The following is a 14,850-nucleotide window of genomic DNA, read 5'->3' on the forward strand; positions in this document are numbered from 1 at the left end:
AACAAACAAACAAACAACAGCCCTGGGATTCCACTAGCATGGTAGCACTGACCAGGAAGTAGCTCTGCACTTAAATGGAGCTCCACAGCCCCTCAGAAAGAAGCAAAGATGGTGCACGGAGCCAGGTATTTGAGCAAAAGGAGGGGAAGTTGGTGAGAGGTAAGGAAGAAATCAAAAGAAGCAGAAAAAAGGAACACCAGCAGCCAACAAATGGCACTCAGAGAGCCTGCCCGTTCAGGTGTGTGGAATCGAAGCAGCCGGTGTTTCCCAGACAAGAGACTGTGGCCGCAGGAAGCAGAGGAGGCTGAGTGGGGGTGAAGAAGGGTAGGGAGTGGGAAAGCGTATATCGCAAATTACCGGTTGTTTTGTCTCCTGCTGGAAGCTCCGTGAAGCTGCTTTCTCATACCACCTGTTTGCTGGTGTCCGAGAGGAGTCCAAGATGGCAGATCCGCGCTGCGTTAGCTGGTAGGGGACCTCTGCGTGAATCTCTCCTCGCTCTCCATTCTCTGTCGGTTTTCTCACTCCATTTGGTGCTTGGCTGAGTTCTTTATCTCTTCATTTGATGTTTTAGGGTCTCAGGATTGTCGTTTTCTCTGTTCGGCTTAGTTTTTCAGATCTTTGCTGTGGAGGGACGGCGTGGTGCTTCTGCCTAGAGCACCATTTTGCCGGAAGTCCTCAAACACTTTTGAACATGCGCTTTAACCACATATATAAATATTTTTCTCATTTCTAATAATTTATTCCTTCTTCTATGTAAATTTTACTTTCTCTTTCTAGCATCTGAGAAAGGCAAAGTAGGAAAATCTTTAAAAAAAAAAGTAATAAAACACTATTAAAGTAATACATATCCAATGTAAGAAAAACAAAATCTAAAAATGTGCATCAGATACAATAACGGAGTCCTCGCCCTTCTCCCCAGCCCCACAAACCCCATGTTCCCCAGGCGGCTGCTGATTACAGGCCTATGGATCTCTGACTACACTCTCTGGCAGAAACAGTCTATATCTCAAAAATTATGTTGTACAGTTAAAATGTGTCCCCCAAGACAGAAGTAGAATTTTCTTAATTATTTTAAGCTTTTTATTAAAATGAAAGGACCCCTGGTGGCACAATGGTTAAGTGCTTGGCTGCTAACTTACTAGAGGCTCTGAGGGTGAAAGAGCTGTTGATCTGCTCCCATAAAGATTAAGCAAAGAAAACCCTATGGGGCAGTTCTACTCTGTCACATGGGTTGGCTTCGAGTAGAAATCGACTCAACGGCACCCAATAACAACATTTCATCAAGGTGACGAGAGGAAATGTCATGTCAAAGTTTAAAAAATGAAAAAACTCCCTTGAGGGGCTGTCATGGATTGAACTGTGTCCCCCAAAATATGTGTATCAATTTGACTAGGCCATGATTCCCAGTGTTGATGTGATTTTCCTATGTGTTGTAAATCCTAATCTTGGCCTGTGGTTAACGAGGCAAGGTAGATTATGGTAAAGGGGATTAGGGTGGGGTGTAACATCCTTGTTCTGGTCACATCCCTGATCCAATGTAAAGGGAGTTTCCCTGGGGTGTTGCCTGAACCACCATTTATCTTACAAGAGTTAAAAGGAAAGGGAAGCGAGCAGAAAGGAGGGGACCTCACACCACCAAGAAAGCAGCACCTAGAGCAGAGCACGTCCTTTGGACCCGAGGTTCCTGCCCGAGAAGTTCCTAGACCAGGGGAGGATTAATGACAAGGACCTTCCTCCAGAGCCAACAGAGACAGAAAGCCTTCCCCTGGAGCTGACGCCCTGAATTTGGACTTTTAGCCTATCAGACTGTGAGTGAGAGAATAAATTTCTCTTTGTGAAAGCCATCCACTTGTGGGATTTCTGTTATAGCAGCACTAGATGACTAAGACAGGGGTGGTGCGGCAATTGTATGAATCCACTGAAGCTCATCTGTCATACCCTGGTTACAGGGCTAACGGCTACAACTCACGACCAAGGGGCATGGATGAAGGCAGTTTTATGCATTAAAAGCCACAGCAGAATCAAACAAGCTTGCTTTTGAGAAATAAGGATGGGGTGGAAAGGAAATGCAAGCAATTGTTGCTTTTATCATCAGCTCTACTGAACTTTTGTATTTCCAAAGCAGGTTCAGGTTTTATTTTAGGAAAAAATATCGAGAATTTTAAGAAAATTGCTAGGATACATGATAGAGAAAACTCAATTTTCAAAGGTCAAATAAGAACTCAATAGATATTAGTTCTGATTAGTTTTTAGGTAGTTAGGTGAATGAGCAATTGCACACCTGTAAATATTTGCAAAGGGACAAAATGCAGAAAGCAAGCTTTAAACAAACTCTGTTATGAAAGACGACACAATGTTCATGTTTGATTGGTGTCCCACTGACTGTAATTCAGGCACAAAGTTAAAAATGAGAAATCAAACATTCTGAGCTCCTGAGGAATTCAACACACCCACAGACAGTATTTTTCTTTCATTATTTCCCTGAGTTATTTCCTGAGATTCCATTCCATTTCTTTGAATTAAGCAGAAATATATACTTTTGCTGTTGATCTGACTCAGGGAAGGGCAAACTACTGCCTGTTTTTGTACACAAAGTTTTATTGGAAAGCAGCTCACTCATGTGCATTTTGTCTGTGGCTGCTTTCTTGCTGCAAGGGCCAACCAATATTTACTGTCTGGCTCTTTACAGAAAAAGTCTTCCTACCCCCGATCTAATTCCCCTAAGACAATGTATGTTGTTGCTACTAGCTGCCGTCCACTTGGCTCTTACTCATGAGGACCTTACGTACAGTAGAAGGAAATGTTGTCCAGCCCTGCACCATCTTCATAATCGTTGGTATGTTGAGTCCATTTTTGTAGCTACCGTATCAACAATCCATCTGATGGAGGGTTTGTCTCTTTTTTGCTGGCCTTCTACTTAACCAAATATGATGTCCTTCTCTAGAGATAGGTGTTTCCTGATGACGTGTCCAAAGTAAGCGCGTCTAAGTCTCACCATCCTCGCTTCTAAGGAGCATTCTGGTGTATTTTTTCTAAGACTGATTTGTTCTTTCGGCAGTCCACGGTATATTCAATGTTCTTCGCCAACACCACAGTTCAAATGCATCAATTCTTCTTCCGTCTTCCTTTTTCATGATCCAACTTTCATGCGCACATAATGCGATTGAAAATGTCATGGCTTGCGTTAAAATGTAAGGAATTCTGTATCCTTTCTGGCTGTCCTTCTAGTCTAGAATGATGAGTCAAATACACTGATTTGTTTTCTCCTCTGCTCCAGGATTAATGAGATTAGTCCTCACAGCACCCAAGTGCTAACCACCACCTTGTTCTCTTAGACCTGAGGTCCTCAGAGTTTATTACATTTTTCAAAGTGTTTCAAGTACTATCATTCTCTCCACAGCTTCCTCCACAAGCCTTCCCTGACCTTTGCTACCAAGGAATCTTCGCTGAGCTGAATCAAATCTTTTCAGGTAGAAATAACCCCTCCCCTCTGAAAGCCACATCGCTCGTGTGTGCCTTTCTTGTGAACATGCCACCTTCTACCTTGCATTAAAGTTTCTCAAGTGTGCCTGCAAGTGCCTGAGGGCAGAACCTTTCCTTATTTGTCTTTGTGATCCCCAGTACAGTCATGCGTCACTTAATGTCCATAATACGTTCTGTGAATAAGGAAGCAATGTGATTTGGACGTTGTGCAAACATTATGTGTTATGGCCTGAATTGTGTCCCCAAAAAATGTGTGTCAACTTGGCTAGGCTATGATTCCCAGTATGGTATGGTTGTGCTCCAATTTGTGATCTGGCATGTTGTAAATCCTAACCTCTATGTTAATGAGGCAGGATTAGAGGCAGTTTTCCTAACGAGGCAGGACTCATTCTACAAGATTAGGCTGTATCTTGAGTCAATCTCTTTTGAGATATAAAAGAGAGAAGCAAGCAGAGAGGAGATGGACCAACATCACCAAGAATGAAGAGCCGGAAGCGGAGCGTGTCCTTTGCACCCAGGGTCCCTGTGCTGAGAAACTCCTAGACCCAGGGGAAGATTGATGACAAGGACCTTCCTCCAGAGCTGACGGACAGAGAAAGTCTTCCTCTGGAGCTGGGGCCTAAATTCAGACTTCTAGCTTCCTAGACTATGAGAGAATAAATTTCTGTTTGTTAAAGCCATCCACTTGTGGTGTTTCTGTTACAGCCGCACTAGATGACTACGGCACCATGTTAATTAGCAAAGTATACACCGTTCCTCAGCTTCTGTCCCAATCTCAGTTCCCCTAATTCAGCAGCTTCTCCAGAGTGCCTCTCCAACCCCTCTTCTCTGGCCCCAGATCCCACTCTCCATACCCTTTGGAGCCCTCCCGCAGCCCCTGCCTCTTGGTCCCTTCACCAGTGTGCCTGCCTTCCTGAGCCCCGCATCCTGCTGGAGCCCAGCTGCACTAACCCGATTCGGAAGAGCAACCGCTCACTGTGCACCATGAGCAGGCGGCGGCGGTTCTGCCAAGCATGGCAGCCGCTCAGCCACAGAGCCCAACCACCCAGCCTACCTTATTGAGGTTCACTGGCCTCCAACGACTTGTCCCCACAACTGCAGGGGACTCCGTCTTCCCTTCCTCCTCCCTCTGCCCCTTTCTTCCTGGGTCCAGACAAGCGCATACACTTAGCCATATATACTTAGCCATATATACCATATATTCTTAGCAAAGCTATATGGGACCACGGATATACATGCAGTCAGACGTTGCCTGAACGGACGTTATGCGGCACATGACTATACATTCAACTGCACCTCCTTCAGTAGCTCTTGTGGAATGGATGAATGTTGAATCTTGAGAGTTAATGCTTCATTTTTAAAAAAATTTATTGTAAGTACATGTGTAACAAAATATTTGCCATTCCAACAATCTTCACATGTCCAGTTAAGTGACATTAATTATGTTAACCGTGTTCATCCATCACCACTATCCATTTCCAGATTTTTCCATCACACTTAACAGAAGCTCAGTGTCCCCTAAAGTTTCATTTCTTTTGAGGATTAGAAATCTTTTCTTCTCCGAAGTACCTATCCACAGCATGGATTTCATATTTCAAATAAGTCTCAGGCCAGCTTTCCCATAGCCCTAAGGTACCTAGCCAAAAGAGCAAACAAATCAGTTTTAGAAGAAATACAACCAGAATGCTCCTTAGAGGCAAAGATGGTGAGACTTCGACTTGCTTACTTTGGACACGTCATCAGGGAAGACCAATCGCTAGGAAAGTATATCTTGCTTGGTCGAAGGTCAGCGAAAAAGAGGGAAACCCTCAACAAGACGGATTGACATAGTCGCCACAACAATGGACTCAAACATACCAACGACCATGAGGATGACGCAGGACCAGTGTTTCGTTCTGTTGTACGTGACATCGCCAGGAGTCCGAGTGGACTGAATGGCAACTAACAGCAACGATGTATCTAGTTTCATTAGATGCTCTTAAACAAAGCAAGCTGCCCAGAAACATTGTCCCTGTAGATAAGAGAGACCTCACTGACCAGACACTGCCCATATGGCCTCCTCCACTTGCTGGGGGCATTCAGTGATGTTATAGATAACAACATCACACTCCATCAGGCGCATGAGAAGTTCTTCTCGAGAGAGGGCCTGAAAAAGAAAATTGACAGTGCTTTGTTGCAAGAAGCTAACAAGGTAACCTGAATATTTAGACTGAACGACAATTTCCAAATTAGATGTGCTGCGTTGAAGTGTCCCATGAGAAACGTTTGCAGGAGGTGTTTTATTTCACAGGAGATTCTGGCTCTCTGCTGTGTGCGGCTTTCAAATAACAGTTTATGAAAACAGCCTGGAACAGATGATTTAAAAATTGCATAATGATCTTAGGTGCTATTTCTGCATGCTGTTTAAACTCCAGTTCAGAGGGGGAGAATCAGAAAACGCTAGAAGAAATACAGCATTTAACACGAACTCAAATTCTATGCAAGATTCTTTGAGCAATCTGAGATCATGAATTGCTCAGAAGTGCTGCCGAGTGGTTAATCTAGACTGTTTCAGAATCCTCGGGATGGAATTTATCCGGTCTTTTTCTAGATGTAAGGGGCCTTATTGCAGTTGACAGTTGAGAACATTCTAAAAACACAGAAACTTTTAATGGTTAAAAAGGAAACAATCTCACATTAGACAAAAGGAAGGTCGATATCAGTGTGTTTTAACGCGTGTTTGCTGTGCCTGAGTCAGCACACTTCCCAACAGTGCAGTACTGTGGCGGGTATTAAGATCACCACGAAAGGATGCTTCATTTCCAAAGCTGCGTTTACATTTTCTGTTATCCCCACGGTCTTGAGGATCAGACATCCCCACCCCCCACCCCCCCGCCCTTCAGTCCCTGACCAGTTGCGTTAAGCAGGACACCGGATCACACTTGTTCTCTTTCCACACAACCTGGCTGGAGAACAAAGGGAAGTGGACTGATTTCCTTGCTGACCGGCAGACCTGCCCAGGCGCCATCACCATGCCCTAAATCGGCACTAGGACTGCTGGTTTCCCCAGCTCCGCTCTCTAAGCTCTAAGCTCTAAGCCCCCAGGCATCCCGTTTCTCTTCTGGCCTAAATGTGCAGGAGACTCCCTGCCGGGGCTCATCGGAACATCAACGTTTTACATTGTCGACACGTGGCAGTGTGAGAGGAGACGGCCCTCCGTGTACACCTGCGACAGATCTAGGTTCAGGAATGACACACGAGGGAAAGGCAGAAGGGCAACTGGAGGAAGCACCTGTAGTCCAGACCTGCAAAAGCACGGGAGGCCGGCGCCCAAAGACAAACACGCAGGCTTGCTCAGTTCTAGCGGGACTTATTTAGGAGGAAACGGGCGTATTTTCAAGCAAAGAGTCGTCCTGCCCAGATGTTGAGAGACTATGCTCATGAATGCATTTGTTCAGCCAGCAAACATTTGTGGGCACTGTTTTGGATCCTGGGGGGATACAGGCAAAATGAATAATATATGGTTGCTGATACTGAGGAGTGTCTGTGTGTGTGTGTGTTGTTAGGAAGACTTTTAGCAAACAATTATAGTCTTGTGCACACAAGGACATCTTTGTTCATGTGAAGCCTTAGCACGAATTAGAAAAAGGCCAGCTGCTCTCGGTGGGAAGCTGTAAGAAGGCAGCCACTGTAGGACGCGGGGAGCCAGTAGAACAGGCTGCTTCCCAGCCCCCACCTACACCCTTGGCTGGGCACACTTGTGCAGTGCGCGACCTGTTCAGCCTTACGCAGCAGGCCCACATCTGTGAAGGGCTGTCACAGAGGCACATCTGAGATGTGAGGGACTAGGAGGAAGCCGTGACTATGTCTCTAAGGAGTCAGCATTTGAGCTGGGTCGGAAAGGTGAACACGAGCTCGCCTGGTAAGCCCGGGACGCCCTGAGCCGGGCAGAGGCACCTTTGACAACCTGGACCAGCCTAACTTTTTCCATCCTCCACGCTCCCTCCCCGTTCATGCAATGCTTGCTTCCTTCCCGTGGCCCTCACAGCCCACGCTCTGGCTATGCTGGTACTGTCTGTGCCTTAGCATGCCGCCGTACGCTTTCCCACGTGTGACACATCTTAGATGTGGTGAAATTGTGCACTACGGATTAGTAAGCACAAGGGAGCCCGTGCGTACCCTGCTTACTGGGTCATCCGTCCCTAGTGTTCCCCTTCGCGTGGCATTTCCTTGCTCCCTTAGGTGCCTGGCAAGCTCACAATCCCCCTGGAGGCCCAGCCTGGGCTCTGACACCACCAGCAGACCCCTGGGCCCAAGGAGGCTCCCCTGCAGCACTTTCGTATGTACTGATGGAGGCCCCAGGCCAGTGGCAAGTGAAGACCCGGGAGAAAGAAAGGGGGTAGGTGGTGAAGAATGGTCCCAAAGACGGCGGGAGGGACTCATGTATTCACGTCACAAACGTTTATTGAGGACCTACAGATGCTGTGCTTGGTGCAAAGATGCTCAGACAAACCAGAAAATAAATAAGACATAATCTCTAGCCTCAAGGAGCTGACAGCTGTTGTCGGTGGCTCCACATAGACATGTAATAACAACAGAGTGTGAAAAGGGTTATGATATAGGCAGGTAAAGCATGCTATATCAGCACAAGAAGAGAGCCCAGAATCCAAACTGGGAGGGGAAGAGAAGTAGGAATCATGGCCAGCTTCCTGGAGGAGGTGACATCTGAGTTAAGTCTTGAAAGGGGAATGGGGCTGGTTGGGTGAGAGAAGAGAACAGCTGTGCTGTGTACTGAGTGCAGAGCCTACAGGAGGGTTCAGACAGCGGCAGGTGGGGTAGTGGAGTAGCTGCCTTTGGAGGAGAAAAGGAGCACCCTTCTCAGATCCAGTTAAATGTCCCCGGCTGAGGACGGTGGAGAGTTGTCAGGTGTGGGTAGCACTGTTTCTCAGGCAGAGAGCATACAGCCAGGAACCAGCTGCCATGGGGTCGACTCTGACTCACGGCGACCCCACGTGTATCAGTGTAGAACTGTGCTCACAGGGGTTGCAATGGCTGATTCTTCTAAAGCAGATCACCAGGCCTTTCCTCTGAGGTGTCTCTGGGCGGATTTGAACCGCCAACCTTTTGGTTAGTAGCCGAGTGTTTGTGCCCAGGGACGCCCCCCGTCTTTACTCCCAACTTACAGAGTACGTCTCCACCGCAAACTCCAGACGGATGCTTTCGGACTTGGCAAGTGTGCCCACAATCTGGAAAGTGCCTTCCTTGAGTTTGGCTGATGCGGCTTCTGGGGCAGCTGACTTATTTTCATCTTCCTCTTCCTCCTCGTCTGTAATTTCTTCAAGTGAAGCTCCGACTACACAGTTGGATAGAAACTACAAAAAAAAAACAGAAAGTTCCCAAATACTAAGAACGAATTAGAGTAACAGCAGTTGTTATGGATTGAATTGTGTCCCCCAGAAATAGGTGTTATAAATCCTAACCTCTAGTCCTGTGGTTAGAATTTGGGAATGGGTTTTTTGTTATGTTAACGAGGCAGTATCGGTCTAGGGTGTGCCTTAAGAAAATCTCTTTTGAGATAAGCAAGCAAGCAAGCACAAATGGAGGGGAAGGTACATGCCACAGGATTGCCAAGGAACCAAGGAATGGAAGCTGACTGAGACCAGACCTTCCCCCTGAGCCCACAGAGAGAGAGCCTTCCCAAGAGCCGGCGCCCTGAATTTGTACTTCTAGACCCTTGAACTGTGAGAGAATAAGTTTCTGTTTGTTAAAGCCCCCCACTTGCGGTATTTCTGTTAGAGCAGCACAAGGTAATAAAGACAGTAGTCAATGAATGATTGTTCTAGAAGCCAACATTTACCCAGGGCTCACTCTATGCCATCGGGCAAAGTACACGCTTGGCACAGCATTGTCTCATTTAAATGGACTTAATGTTCACAGTCATACAGTGAGATGGGTACTGCTGTTACCCCATTTCAGAGATGAGGATCTCAGGCTCACAGCATTCAATAACTTGTTTAAGGGCGCTACCCCTTCCTAGCTATAGGCAGAGCAGGGATATAGTCAAAATGTCTGTCTTGTTCAACAGAAATATAGAAATATAATATGGACCAATTAGGTCATTTGATATTTTTCTAGTAGCCACATTAAAAAAAAAGTAAAAAGAAACAGGTGATACTAAATTTAAATAATATTTTAATTAACACAATATATCTAAAATGTTACCAATTTAATATGGTAATACTACTAAAATTATTAATGAGATATTTTACATTTTTTGTGTTCACACTAAGACTTTAACATTCGATGTGCGTCGTACACTTGCAGCACATCTCAGGTTGGACAAGCCACATTCAAGTGCTCCACAGCCATAATCAGACAGAAAGAGCTTGGTGAAGTTTCTGTTCTTGTTTTAAAAAAGCTATCCTCGGAAGTGGCTTAGGCAATGTTGAACAGTTTCTTGTGTAAATGAATTATTTTTATTTTAATTTATATACTAAATGTTGTTGTCAGGTGCCGTCAAGTCAGTTCTGACTCACAGAGACCCCGTGCACCACAGAACGAAACCCTGCCCGGTCCTGCGCCATGCTCACAATCGTTGTTATGCTTGAGCCCCTTGTTGCAGCCACTGTGTCAATCCATCTCGTTGAGGGTCTTCCTCTTTTTTGCTGACCTTGTACTTTACCAAGCATGATGTCCTTCTCCAGGGATTGGTCCCTCCTGACAACATGTCCAAAGTATGGAAGACGTAGTCTCACCGTCCTTCCTTCTAAGGAGCATTCTGGTTGTAGTTCTTCCAAGACAGATTTGTTCGTTCTTTTGGCAGTTCATAGTGTAGTCAATATTCTTCACCAACCCCACAATTCAAAGGCATCAATTCTTCTTTGGTCTTTCTTATTCAATGTCCAGCTTTCGCATGCATATGAGTGATTGAAAACACCACGGCTTGGATCAGGCACACCTTAGTCCTCAAGGTTACATCTTTGCTTTTCAACACTTTAAAGAGGTCTTTTGCAGCAGATTTACCCAATGCAATGCGTCTTTTGATTTCTTGACTGCTGCTTCCATGGGTGTTGATTGTGGATCCAAGTGAAATGAAATCCTTGACAACTTAAGTCTTTTCTCCATTTATCATGATGTTGCTTATTGGTCCAGTTGTGAGGATTTTTGTTCTCTTTATGTTGAGGTGTAATCCATACTGAAGGCTGTGGTCTTTGATCTTCAACAGTAAGTGCTTCAAGTCCTCTTCACTTCCAGCAAGCAAGGTTGTGTCATCTGCTTATCGCATGCTGTTAATGAGTCTTCCTCCAATCCTGATGTCCCTTTCTTCTTCATATAGTGCAGCTTCTTGGATTATTTGCTCAGCATACAGACTGAATAGGTATGGTGAAAGGATGCAACCCTGATGCACACCTTTCCTGACTTTAAACCATGTATTATCTCCTTGTTCTATCAGAAGAACTGCCTCTTGATCTGTGTACAGGTTCCTCATGAGCACCATTAAGTGTTCTGGAATTCCCATTCTTTGCAATGTTATCCATAATTTGTTATGATCCACACAACCGAATGTCTTTGCATAGTCAATGAAACACAGGTAAACATCTTTCTGGTATTCTCTGCTTTCAGCCAGGATCCATCTGACATCAGCAGTGATATCCCTGGTTCCACGTCCTCTTCTGAATCTGACCTGAATTTCCGGCAGTTCCCTGTCGATATATGCTGCAGCAGCTTTTGAATGACCTTCAGAAAATTTTACTTGTGTGTAATATTAATGATATTGTTCGATAATTTCTGCATTCGGTTGGATCACCTTTCTTGGGAATAGGCATAAATATGGATCTCTTCCAGCTGGTTGGCCAGGTAACTGTCTTCCAAATTTCTTGGCATAGATGAATGAGCACTTCCAGCGCCACATCCATTTGTTGAAACATCTCAATTAATATTCTGTCAATTCCTAAGCCTTGTTTTTCGCCAACGCCTTCAGTGCAGCTTGGACTTCTGCCTTCAGTACCATCGGTTCCTGATCATATGCTACCTCCTGAAACGTTTGAACGTCGACCAATTCTTTTTGGTATAATGACTCTGTGTTTTCCTTCCGTCTTCTTTTGACGCTTCCTGCATCATTCAGTGTTTTGCCCACAGAATCCTTCACTACTGAAACTCTAGGCTTGAATTTTTTCTTCAGTTCTTTCAGCTTGAGAAATGCTGAGCATGTTCTTCCCTTTTGGTTTTCTATCTTCAGCTCTTTACACATGTCATCGTAATACTTTACTTTGTCTTCACGAGCTGCCCTTTGAAATCTTCTGTTCAGCTCTTTTACTTCATCATTTCTTCCTTTTGCTTTAGCTACTCAACATTGAAGAGCAAGTTTCAGAGTCTCTTCTGACATCCATTTCAGTCTTTTCTTTCTTTCCTGTCTTTTTAATGACCTCTTGCTTTCTTCATGTATGATGTCCTTGATGTCATTCCACAGCTCTTCTGGTCTTCGGTCATTAGTGTTCTACACATCAAATCTATTCTTGAGATGGTTTCTAAACTCAAGTGAGATATACTCAAGGTCGTACTTTGGCTCTCGTGGACTTGTTCTAATTTTCTTCAGTTTCGACTTGAACTTGAATATGAGCAATTGATGGTCTGTTCCGCAGTCAGCCCCTGGTCTTGTTCTGACTGATGATATTGAGCTTTTCCATCATCTCTTTCCACAGATGTAGTTGATTTGATTCCTGTGTATTCCATATGGTGAGGTCCATGTGTATAGTTGCCATTTATGTTGGTGAAAAAATGTATTTGCAATGAAGAAGCCATTGGTCTTGGAAAATTCCATCATGTGCTCTCCGGCATTGTTTCTATCCCCAAGGCCATAATTTCCAACTACCGGATCCTTCTTCTTTGTTTCCAACTTTTGCATTCCAATCACCAGTAATTATCAATGCATCCTGATTGCATGTTCGATCAATTTCAGACTGAAGAAGTTGGTAAAAATCTTCAACTTCTTCATCTTTGGCCTTAGTGGTTGGTGAGTAAATTTGAATAATAGTCGTATTAACTGGTCTTCCTTATAGGCATATGGACATTATCCTATCACTGACGGTGTTGTACTTCAGGATAGATCTTGAATATGATGTATTAATTTATATATTAAACATACATAATCATAATGTTACCATAGCTTGGCAACAAAAACAAACATACCAAAACCAATCAAACAAAAAGTCCCACTTCATTCGTTCTAATAATTTAAAAAAACAGTCCAAGTAATTCAGACTTTTTGGAGCTATGGAGGCTGGATGACCCTCTGATACTATTGCCTTGAGATAATCTTTAAACTTTAAATCAAAAAATCCCCTGAAGTCTTCTTAAAACCAAACAACTGTTTAGCTTAACTAGTAAAGAATGTCTGTATTGAGCACTGTGCTCTTTTATGATCTATCTATATGGGAATAATTGACAACAGCAACTCGAAAGATTAGATGGAAAACCTAGGGGGCAGTGAGTTTATGTTAATGGGGGAGGAACAACTCGGAAAGGAGGGTGAGAATGGTTGCACAACTTGAAGAATGTAATCAATGTCACTGAATTGTACAGGTAGAAATTGTTGAATGGGTATACGTTCTGCTGTATATATTCTCAACAACAACAAAAATAAAATAAATTATAAAAAAAGCATATAAATGGATTAAAGATTTTACTATTGGAAGAAGAAAAAAACAATCCAAGTTAGCATGAAAAGTTGTCAGGTTCTACCTTATTGGAATATGTTTCTCCCACGTATGATACTTTGCACGTGCTTACAAAGTCACACCACTCACTCACACCTACATACTTATGTATGTGTATGTGTATACATTGAAAGCTGGACAATGAATAAGGAAGACTGAAGAACTGATGCCTTTGAATTATGCTGTTGGCGAAGAATATTGAATAGACCATGAGCTGCTAGAAGAACGAACAAATATGTCTTAGAAGAAGTACGGACCGAATGCTCCTTAGAAGCAAAGATGGCGAGACTTTGTCTCACGTACTTTGGACACGTTGTCAGGAGGGACCAGTCTCTGGAGAAGAACATCATGCTTGGTAAAGTAGAGAGTCAGTGAAAAAGAGGAAGGCCCTCAGTGAGAAGGATTGACACAGTGGCTATAACAATGGGCTCATGCATAGCAACGATTGTGAGGATGGCGCAGGACCATGGAGTGTTTCTTTCTGTTGTACATGGGGTCTGTATGAGTCGGAACCAACTTGATGGCACCTAACAACAACAATGTGTATATGTATTATATATATCATACATGTGTATATAATATGTATATGTATATATTCATTTAGCTCTCAAACATACATATCCAATTTTATTATCCCATTTCACAGATGAGGAAATTGATGCCCAACAATAACAAGTGATCTGCCCAAAATATCATGGGCAGGGTGGGGTGAAATTGGATCTTAAATGTAGGTCTTCTAACTCACCAACCCACACCAACTCCCTCAGAGGGAGCTGGGAGAGAAGGGGTCGGGGTGGCCTTGCCCAACTGGGCTGTAAGCTTGATGCCAAGGGATACGGCTTCCATTTCTTCTATATGCTTCCTGCTCCCACTCCCATGATACTTGGTACAGATTAAGAGCAATTACCTGGAATTTGAGAAAGAGAGAAGGTTCTGATTAACCAATGACCAACCCGCAAAGTCTCTGCTATTGCAAAGCTTTTGGAAAAAGATCTCTGCATGTTAAAAGAAAAAGTCTTATTATGAAATACTATGTTCTTGAAAAACAAAATCCGAGATCAAAGGAGTACAAAGTGAAAAGTAAAATTCCTCTTCCTCGCTCACTCCTAATCTCAATCCGTCACTTCTTTTTTAAGTACTCCAGGGGCTTTCCATTGGACTTGGAACAGTAGCCGAACTTCTGAACCAAGGCCCTGCAGGACCTGGCCCGTCTCCTTGACCCTCCTTCGCTCACTTAAGCCCCAAACGTCTCTGGAGGGCTGACCACGCGTGAGGCACAGCTTAGGAGCCAGGCCACAGCCTGACTGCCACAGGGCACTTCCTCCATAATAAAAACACTAAAAATTATATTTTATGACTGCAGTGCTATGAAGTCTCACATCGTTTTTTATTGTAAAAGTTTATTTTTTTTCTCGTGACTTTTAAGGGAACGTTGTCGTGGGCCGCTAACGGGAACGGTGGCTCTAGGTCCTGGACCTGCTGTGCCTGATGGGCAAGGGAGTGCGGAGTCACTGCCCCCTCGCCCCTCTGCCCTCCGAGAATGCCCAGCTCACTCCACCTCAGCACTTCACCTTCACCGTGCCCTCTGCCAGCTGTTCGCTCAGACCTCGTCCTGTGCCTGTCGGATTAAGCATCACCTGTAAGAGCGGCGGCACTCCCACCTTCATCATCA

The 14,850-nt window shown here is 44.3% G+C and overlaps 1 protein-coding gene across 4 annotated transcripts in view; it reads right to left on the minus strand.

Annotated features, from left to right (window-relative positions):
- Positions 1-14,850, minus strand: part of AK7 (adenylate kinase 7) — an 81,846-nt gene that overhangs the window by 62,628 nt on the left and 4,368 nt on the right. For all 4 annotated transcript variants that reach the window (XM_023731669.1, XM_004376734.1, XM_023731670.1 and 1 more), the window contains exons 2-3: positions 8,646-8,834; positions 5,521-5,629 (exon numbers count right to left, since the gene is read on the minus strand). In XM_023731669.1, the coding sequence (XP_023587437.1) occupies positions 5,521-5,629; positions 8,646-8,834 (298 nt within the window). The remainder of the gene's footprint in view (positions 1-5,520; positions 5,630-8,645; positions 8,835-14,850) is intronic.

This window comes from Trichechus manatus, unplaced genomic scaffold (genome assembly GCF_000243295.1).
Source record: "Trichechus manatus latirostris isolate Lorelei unplaced genomic scaffold, TriManLat1.0 scaffold00045, whole genome shotgun sequence".
Classification (NCBI taxonomy): Eukaryota; Metazoa; Chordata; class Mammalia; order Sirenia; family Trichechidae; genus Trichechus; species Trichechus manatus.